This window comes from Penaeus chinensis, chromosome 41 (assembly GCF_019202785.1).
Source record: "Penaeus chinensis breed Huanghai No. 1 chromosome 41, ASM1920278v2, whole genome shotgun sequence".
NCBI classification, from domain to species: Eukaryota; Metazoa; Arthropoda; class Malacostraca; order Decapoda; family Penaeidae; genus Penaeus; species Penaeus chinensis.
In genome coordinates this window covers 19,208,948-19,218,947 of record NC_061859.1, presented here as the reverse complement: position 1 = coordinate 19,218,947, position 10,000 = coordinate 19,208,948, and the positions used below count along the sequence as shown (strand labels likewise).

Here is a 10,000-nt window from a genome sequence, read left to right as displayed (position 1 = left end):
TTTTCCTCAGTGTCTTCATTAGGAGGAGGTAATTGTACAGGATGTTGATAAAAAGAGCGACATTGTCACTAAGATAAGTATAATGAGCTGGAATGTCTAATGAGGCCACCAGCAAGATGGTACTTATCTCCTAACTGCCAGACGACGGGACTTTTAGCCCCACCCCCTCCTCGCCTTCTCCCCATACCAACTCCCCTGCCTTACCCCTACCACCCTCTTCCCCTCTTCTTCCCATGCCCCCTTCCTCGTCATCTGCCCTACTCCCTACTCCCTCCCCTCTTTTCCACACCCTCCTCTTATCACCTGTCCGATCGAGATCCGCCAACTCGGCCGCCCGCCTGACAACAATCCAGGGCGTTCCTTTTAGAGCGGTGTCCTGGATTCGGTTCGTCTTAAATCCTTTTACCTCAAAAATGCAATGGCGGGCCTTATCTCAGGTATACGATACGAATCCCTGTTTTGTTAAAAAGCGGTTAAATTTTTTCTCTCTCTTGTTTTCATCTTACATTCCGACCTCTTAGCCAAGTGGTAAATAATCGTAGACATTAAGCGCCTCACATTTCGTTGTGTTTTCGTCGAACACACCAGGTTGTATTTAGTAAAACCTCTGCGGTTAAAATCCTCATGTTTACATCGGTCGAGCAAGATGCCTCTTTCACGTTCTTTTACGAGATCGTCATATAACTCGTCTGGAAACCTCTTGTGCTTAACCTGATGGCCTATATAATCTCCGCGAACAATACAACGAACGAAGGGGAAAAACTGGGAAACCAATAAAACGCACAGCAAGAAACCGTTGCGTCTGTAGAAACTTGAGCGGGGTTTGAGGTGCGGTGCCGACACCAAACCGCGGCCAATTCGACGCACTAAAGATGGTGTTATTGTTCTGTCGTGCTGTCGGGGTGACGGTGCGTGTGTGTGTGTGTGGTGGGGGGGGTAGAGGTGTTTTGATACCTTGATGGCGATGTATGGGAGAGTACTCGAATTTGAGTATTGGAGGTGTGCTAAAATTTTAAGAAAACAAACAAACACACATACACACACACACACACACACACACACACACACACACACACACACACACACACACACACACACACACACATATATATATATATATAAAGAGAGAGAGAAAGAGAGACATGTAGAAATATAGATAAATATGGATAATTATATCAATATATATCTGCAACGTGCGTATCTATAATCACTAGTTCTGCAATCATTTTATTACGAGGTCCTAATTCAACCAGGACTTCTATCATCTACCATAGCTCGTGCTCGTGGAATTTTCAAACCAAAACAAACTGTCCTTGTTTTTTTCATCCTCGTCCTTGAGTTTGATTATGGCCGGAATTCTCTGAAAAACAACCTTTGCTGGAATAATTGTTAACTATGGCTAACAACATAATATCAGTCTGCAGATTGTTAGGGCTCTGTTGCTCAACCGACGAGGCAAGGAACCAGGAGAGAGGGATGTAAGGATAAAGAGGAAGAGGAGGATAAGTGGCGATTATTAAGCCGTGCGTCTTGTGGGAAACGTGGCTTTGCAGAAAACGAATTCACGTGACAGCACAAGGTCATTTGTGTGTGTGTCCGTGTGTGTGTGTGTTGTACGCATCCGTCCGTATTGTCTTACTTGAAGTCCCTTTTTTTACGGGGAAACTTAGTGCCTCTTTTTCACCTCGGCTCTCCCTGTATAAGGTGTGCCTCGCCCTCCTCATTATTTACACATATCCCATAATTCCCCACATGAGTATATGGCCGGCGCTTTGTTCCCTCATTTTGAAGTAAACCTTGAGATCGTTGACTCATCCTGTCGGCCAGTCTGGAGCGGGGGGGGGGGGGGGGAGATTATAAGACCTGAACCATGAAATATTTCGACTTTGTTTCATTTATCTTATTTTCATTTAAAGAATGCATCCGCTTCCTGGAGGGGAAATTCGACCTGAAGTGGTATACTTGGGACTCACAATAGGCTTCCTCTTAATATCGTCATTATTATCATGATTACTCTTATTATCATCGTCATCATCATCATCAAACGTATATTGTTCTCATCATTATAGTTATAGTTATTTCATTAGCATTGTTGTAATTTTGATTTCCATTGCTATAGTCATATTTTATTGCCATTACTAATACTACTATACAACTTCATTACTCCATAATTTACTATTACCACTATATATATTTTCGAAGAAGTGAGGAGTTGAGAGGATGAGAAATTAATAATCAAAAATAATTAAATCAGCACATAACACGGCCGATAACAGTGCCAGTACTCATGTCAAGTATGATAAAACAAAAAAGAAAAGTACTCTACATTTAGTACATCATAGAGTATACTGAGAAAATACAAGCCATATAAGTACATGAGTATATTGTCCCCATTATGAAAAAGCGCCCGCCATACAACAGAAAAAAATGACCACTGAATGAGAAAATCCGGCATAAGCTCAGGTACTAGAATTTATTTTTGTGCTTTATTTTGTTCGGTTCTGTGTTTCAGACAAGAGAAATTTCCCACATAAAAGAAATTTTAGAATTTTCTCTTTCTAACAAAAATAAAAAGAAAATAGAAGAAATCTTACTTTTTTTTATTGCATCGCGATTCTTTTTTTTTTTCGATTTCATATTCTTATTCTTTTTATCTTGATTTCCGATTTTACCTGAAATTGGCTTTTACACAATAAGACCGAAATCCTTTCCCTATTCGCCGATCTCAACGACTTAGGAATTGTTGGAAGTTAACCTTGACCATGACGAAGGGGGGGGAGAGAAGAATAAGCGGGAACAGAAGAGGCCGGGGAGGGGGGAGGGGGGGAATGGAGAGACAGGAGAGAATAGAGAGGGAGGAAAAATAGAAGAAAAAAAAAACAAGAAAAAAAACAGGATAATGAAGAGAGAGAATTCGGGAAAGTGAGGGGAAGGAAGAACAAAAGGAAAGGGGAGAGTGATGGTAGATAAGAGAATTGGGAGGGGGAGAAGAAGGTGGGGGGAAGGGAAGGGGATTACTTCCTGTGCAGGATAGTAATGAGTCTCACCTTGAAGCTCTCGTTTTGATGACGGGCGGCGCCTGCGTGCACGGCGCCCGCGGGAACGAAAATTGCGGTGTATCCGGTAAATGCGCCCGCATCTTGAGGATGACAAAGGAGCTGGGTGCTCATCCTCGTGTCGGTCTCTCTCTCTCTCTCTCTCTCTTTCTATATATCTATCTTTCTCTCTCTCTCTCTCTCTCTATCTATCTATCTATCTATCTATCTATCTATCTATCTATCTTTCTCTCCCCCTCTCTCTCTCTATCTATCTATCTATCTATCTATCTCTATCTGTCTTTATGTCTGTCTGTATCTTTTTTAGATCCGTCTGTGCGAGTCTTTACCTCTCCCTCTCCCCTTCTCCCCCTTCCTCTCTCATCTTCCTCTTCCTTCGTCATATCTCTACCATTCTCTACCCCTCCTCTTCTTATTCTCCCACTCCATCTCCCACTCCATTTCCACGTGGCTTCCCTCCTTCCTTGCTTCTCCAACTCTACTATGCACGTCCCGGACAAAGCCATTTCCTGTCTTAACCTATCATCACAAGGATCTGTGTCCTCATGACCTCCCCCATGGCCAAGGGGGGGAGGGCAGGAGGAGCAGGAGGAGTAGGAGGAGGAGGAGGAGAGGGGAAAGGGGAGAGGGGGAGAGGGAGCAAGGCATTAGGGGGGGTTGTAGTGTCATATACCCGGAGGCAAAGATCGGCGGTCCTAGCAACGTCGTTCCTGTGTTTGTTTTCTTTCATTTTGTCTTATCATGGTGGTTTATTATGGCGTTCTTTTATTATGTCTTTATTGACGCGCATTCATCATTGAACTTTACTCTTCCGACGTCCTATCCTTATTTCTTGAAAGATAGCGAACTTATTCAGCATTTTTGGCGGGTAAGTTCTCGATCACGCGAGCCATAGTGTAGCGCGAGGATTAAAATTCCTTAAAAATCGGTTAGTGTAACGAAACGTGTGTGTGTGTGTGTGTGTGTGTGTGTGTGTTTATTTTTTTCAATTTGCTTTTTTTATCTAAGTTCCTATTTGGAGATATAAGAAAAGAGCGACCCTCACCTTCAAAAAGAGTAATTAATAAATAAATAAAAAATAATTAATAAAGAGATAAAGTGTGCAACCAGGCGTCGATAAATCCAAATAAAAATGACGAAATAAAAGAAGTACATGTGTGCATATATACATATACATATGCATATATACATATATAAAATCTGTAGGCACTCGTCGATAAAGCTGACACTTCGCTTGTTATGATAATGATATACAACCCAGTGACCGAATCTCCGCCAAAAGGTGTTTAAACTACTCCACCCAACTCCCCCCCCCCCCCCCCCCTCCACCTTCACCCTCACCTCTTCCTCGCCTGAAGGAAGGCGGTTTCTAAAATGCGCAAAATTTCGTTGTTCAAGTTTGTACAAAAATTGTCCTCATTTGTTGACTGATAATGGAAAAAACAGATACAAGAAATGGAAATAGATAGGAATAGACCATTACTGTTTAGCTTAATAAATTTGATTCTGTTGATTTTTCCCTCGTATTTAAGGAAAAAAATATGTAAAGCAAAAACACGCCTAACCCATTGACCTACAACACCACACAAACACCAACCATTTACAAAGGAAACGAGAAACGTAACTCGTTCGCGCCGTCTTCGAAACGCTTGCCCCCCCCCCCCCCCCCGTGCGGTCTCCCACGGCCCCGAACATGCAAATTCAGAGGTGATGAATGTTCTAGATTTCCGACGACGTGGGCGTGCGTTGCAGGTGTTACGGTCGTCCACGCGGGCGACCGCCAGCCCTGGCACCGGCGGTTCGCCCGACCGCAAGAGCCACTGCTGTAAAACTTTATAAAACGCTGTGATGACCAACGGGTGATGAGTGGTTGTCTCACTGTCGTTAAATACCGGGGAGAGCCACGCAATAAAAGTCTAATGAGGTGTATCGTTTACATAGTGTTGACCTACTCTTTTCATGTTATATTTAAAGCACACTAAACAGAGTATTAACATAATGAAGAGGCAAGTTTTGTGGTTCGGTTGGATTCTTCGGGTTATCATATCTGCGTATAACAGATTGCCACATGTTTAAACTTAAACTCAGACCGTCAGCTCCAATCAGTCTACAGTACTCTACATTTTTACAGCTCGTTCTTGTTCTTGACGAGATCTTAACAACATATATGAGCATCACAACCAAAATGCAAGAAAGTTCACTACCTGAACAAGCTGCACAATTTCCCGTCTAGTCTCCAACTGCACACGCAAAGTGACCCCCTCGCTTGCAGTGCGCTTGACACTCGGCCGGGCGCGGGAAACACGCTGCGTCACGATACCTGATGTGATAACGTTGTGAGGCGTGAAAAAAAGGAATATGATTCGATAAAGCGCGTGATGTGGTGACGTGTGAGGATTCATCATAGAGGCGTTAGGGATCGCATAAGAAAATCGTGGCTTGATATCCGCTCTCTAGTCCTGAGTGGCATTTGGGATGATGAAGTTCGGTTGTTTAAGGTCTTTTGTAGTTTCCCATATATACACATACAAGAGCGTTGTATATTTGATTTAGTGCAGAGCCTAAATTCTGCTTCATAAAGTGTTTTTTTTTTTTCTCTTTTTTTTTTTTTTTTTAATCTTTTTTATCTTTTACTCCCTTGCTTTTTCTCGAAGCAAACGAAAAATTCACATAAACTCACTCTGCATAACTTTGTAGTCCTGCATTTCCTATTTCCGCTTTCCGGGACCTAATTACATAGAAAACGCACCTACCCCCTCCCCCCCGCAGGAAGCCGGTGCCCTTCCCCCCTTTTCCCTCTTCCACCCACCTCCTGAAGTTATTAATCAATTATACCTGTCGTGTCCAGGTGATTAGTTACCTCTAACCGGGAAGGAGTAACAGGTGAGGGAGGCGCCGTGACAGCACCATTCTGCTTTTCGAAAACAACCCAGGGCCCTTTCGCGGTATGCCCAGCCCTCGCCATAATTTTATTCATACGACGGTTTCTCTTCCGTTACTTGTACCGTTTTGCGACTTGTGCTTGGTCACACTTTTCTAATCAATTTTCTTTTGTTTAGAAAACAGGAAATAAAAGCACGCCTAGTTGAGCCTACCAAACAAAGCATTATTAATGACGAACAAAGTCCCTGCTCTCCATTAGCTAATTTTCCCCTTATCTCCCGCAGTGCTCAATGTGGCCGCAGGGAAGGCTCCCATGCAGTCGTCCGTGGCCGAGGGAGGCATTCCGCAGAAGGCCGTGGACGGCTCGTCGGCCACGACGTTTTCCACGGACACCTGCACCCTTACCAACACAGAGCGGAACCCCTGGTGGTACGTCAACCTGCTGGAACCCTACATGGTTCAGCTCGTCAGACTCGACTTCGGACAGTCGTGCTGTGGTACGTCTCTTCCTGTTGTTTTGTGGGAGATGGATGTGGGTTTGGTACATATTTATTTGTACATGTTAATGCGATTCATTCACTGTTAATATATAAGCTGGAATATATTACAATGGCTTATTATAACATTCAGTAAACAAAAAAATAGATCAATTCATACACTCCAACTGTACCTCATAAGCTTAAACCTTTAATGCTGTCGCGCCGAACAGGGAACCAGCCAGCGACGATTGTGGTTCGCGTAGGCAACAATCGGCCGGATTTGGGAGTCAATCCCGTGTGCAACAGATTCGTCGGCCTGCTGGAGGAGGGCCGCCCGCTCTTCCTGCCCTGCAATCCTCCCATGCCAGGCGCCTTCGTCAGCGTGCACTTCGAGGGTCCTCCAGGTGTCCAGCTGTCCATCTGCGAGGCCTTTGTCTACACTGATCAGGTAATGCACTTAGGCGTTCCTCTATATTCTATTGTTAATCAGATGAATACTGCGGTCTTTACTGTCCCATTTACTTTATTGCTTTGATAATTTTCCCACTATGATATGAAAAGTAATTAATTGGTGGATAAAAACGACATGCTTCAAAATCTCACCGCAATCTTCCCTCGACAGGCGCTTCCCATCGAGCGGTGCCCGTCCTTCCGCGACCAGCCCCCGGGCAGCACCGCCACCTACAACGGCAAGTGCTACATCTTCTACAACCAGCAGCCCAAGAACTTCGACGACGCCCTCGAATTTTGCCGAAGCCGCGGAGGGTCTCTGGTGGACGAGACCAACCCCGCTCTGCAAGGATTCCTCAGCTGGGAACTTTGGCGCAGACACAGGTAAGGGATGGAGTCTTATGGAGTGCAATCCGCAGTGCAGAGTGTTGCAGTTATAGATATTATCAGAATTAGCAACTACCATTTTCGTCATACACAGCCTCTTTGAATAATGTTTGCTTTTGGGTTATTTGAATATGCTTTATCTTAAGCTTAGGGGCATATAGAAAACTGATGAGATGATTTTGAATAGAATATTAATTTGTTCAAAAATTCAAGTTTGATATACAAATGAGAATCAAAGTGCTTGTGCGCGCTTCGAACCTGTGCGTTTTGAACAAGATGGCTAAAACCGAAAGCTGACCTGCCTTTTCGTTCGTTAAGGGGAGAACAAAACGGCCAGTACTGGATGGGAGCCGTTCGTGACCCTGATGACGTCAATAACTGGAAATGGATCAACGGTCGTGACGTAACCGTGTCCTTCTGGAACCTTCCCGGCGGCAACGAGAACTGCGCCAGGTTCGACGGCACCAAAGGGTGGCTCTGGTCGGACACCAACTGCAACTTCGACATCAACTTTATCTGCCAGCACCGTAAGAAAAAAAAAATTGTCAATTCTCGTGGACTTGCTGTTTTCTATACGATGACAGACAATGCTCACATTGCAAAATTGATATTCTTTTTTATGAGAAGTACGCTCGACATTCATTAAACCATGGGAAAGTTTTTTTTTTTTTTTTTTTTATCTAAGAAAACAGTATACATTCAAGCATCGCAAAAAGATTCTAAAAACTGACCCTCCCCCAAAATCGCCCCCTCCACAGGCCCCATGACGTGCGGAAAGCCCGAGCAGCCGCCCAACTCCACCATGATCGCCGCCAACTACAACGTGGACTCGGAGGTGGAGTACCGCTGCGACCCCGGCCACGTCCTCATCGGGCCGGCGCAGAGGACGTGTCTCGAGTCCGGGTTCTTTGATGAGTTCCCGCCCACGTGTCGATGTGAGTTTGGCTGCTCTTTCGTGTGTGTGTTCTTTCGTGCGAGGAGTTTCATGAGGAAAATGAGAAAATATGAGTAAAGGAGTGTAGGTGTTGTAATTCTGTGTTCTCTTGTATGTGTGTCTTGTGTGATTTCTTCCCTGATGAAACGAAGTGAATGAATGAGTACTCTGTTTGGTTTCTTGCCTGAACAAGATCTAGGTTGACCTGATATGTCGAGGATCTTGCAGTGGCCACCGCGGCGCGTGGCTATATTCTATGACACAGTTCAATACTCATACTGTCTTATACTATCCTATACCATATCTACTGTAATATACTGTGGTATACTGTACTGTACTATGCTGCACTTTGTTCACAGCCCTCTATGATAAATATTTACGACTATTGTTTTCCTTTCCCAGACCTGGAGTGCGGCCTTCCTGCTCCCATCCAGAACGGCGGCTACTACTTCGTTAACGAAACTCGGCATTACCTGAGCATCGTCAGGTACGAGTGCAAGCCGGGATACACGCTTGTCGGTCGAGCGGAACTTGTGTGTGATATTGACGAGCGATGGAACGGCCCTCCTCCCCGCTGCGAGCGTAAGTGCCTTCGGAATTCCCCTTCAGAGGAGTGTCTCTCCGTTTTCTCTGGTTCCTCTTCCGTTCTTGATGATGATCTCGTTTCAGTCATGTTTTTCTTAACTTCCGATGTGTATATTTCTCATGAATAACTTTTGTGGTTGAGAAATTTCAAGGGTTAATAACTAGACTTGATTTGTGGTTCTTTCTTTCATATAATTATTATTTTGAATACTTTTTGCATTCTGTCTCCTGAAATGATTGAGGGCCACTGAGTTTCTTCTCGTGTGGTCTTTCTTTGCCTGTTTTTGCAGTCTTACGAATCAGTTATGTGAATTAATTTCTCACATCAAACTAATTTTCTCTTTGGCTGTGGTAGTCTGGTTTCATGAATGTCTACATTACTCCTTCATTTAACTTTTTCTGAACTGACACGGAAACCCAAGCCCTTACTTATCTTGACGGGTCCTCCAGCGGTGTTGTGCGATGCCCCTCCACCCCTCCTCCATGGGGAATCCTCCCTCTCTTCTCCTACCGTCACCGTCGGAACCTCCGTCAATTTCGCCTGCGATTCTGGATACACACTCGTGGGGGCTTCCTCCCTCACGTGCACGGCCGCGGGGACCTTCGATGGAGAGCCTCCCCGGTGCCAAGGTAAACCTCGATGGACTTAGGGGCCGACAGCGAGGCGCGTCGACGTGTGAGGCTGCTGCTGCTCAGTCGCGCCTCTGTAGATTCCCTTGCACAGCCGCTTCTATGTAGGATTGTCTCCCTTGAATGCTACCTCTCTGTGGGCTGAGAAAGCTCCATTTTCTACCCTTCTTTGCAGCTCTAATTCCTTTAGCGTCAAGGTGACGGGTGTAATGTGACAAAGACATTCTAGGAGACTTAGACTCCAAGCATGAAAAATAAAGGGCTCTTAGAATGGATGACTTTCTATAGGAGACATAATTTGTCTCCTCTTGTGAATGTTTACCATATACTGATATCGCACGCCCAACTCTATCTAACTTAAGCATGGATGCTACTGTAGGCAGATCTTTAGTTTAAATTACCTTATTTAGCAAAACCAAATAATTACCTTGCTTTTCGTACTAGAATGTAAGCAGGTAAGTGGCAGCATACTTCAGAATCCCCTCATCATATACAGTGATATGCAAAAAGCTCCCTTCCTAAAGACTGAAAGCCGTGCTCCTCCCTGACCCAGCGCTCCTTCCCGCAGTGGACGAGGCGTTCAAGCCGGAACTTTC

At 44.7% G+C, this 10,000-nt stretch overlaps 1 protein-coding gene across 3 annotated transcripts in view; it reads left to right on the top strand.

The window, feature by feature from the left end:
* Nucleotides 1-10,000, top strand: part of LOC125047650 (CUB and sushi domain-containing protein 3-like) — a 64,555-nt gene that overhangs the window by 47,584 nt on the left and 6,971 nt on the right. For 2 of the 3 annotated variants that reach the window (XM_047645974.1, XM_047645977.1), the window contains exons 3-10: nt 6,224-6,436; nt 6,649-6,866; nt 7,041-7,252; nt 7,574-7,782; nt 8,014-8,190; nt 8,592-8,771; nt 9,225-9,404; nt 9,973-10,000. The exon at nt 9,973-10,000 is cut by the window's right edge and continues 233 nt beyond it. In XM_047645974.1, the coding sequence (XP_047501930.1) occupies nt 6,224-6,436; nt 6,649-6,866; nt 7,041-7,252; nt 7,574-7,782; nt 8,014-8,190; nt 8,592-8,771; nt 9,225-9,404; nt 9,973-10,000 (1,417 nt within the window). The remainder of the gene's footprint in view (nt 1-6,223; nt 6,437-6,648; nt 6,867-7,040; nt 7,253-7,573; nt 7,783-8,013; nt 8,191-8,591; nt 8,772-9,224; nt 9,405-9,972) is intronic. The other variant, XM_047645975.1, reaches the window with a different exon arrangement.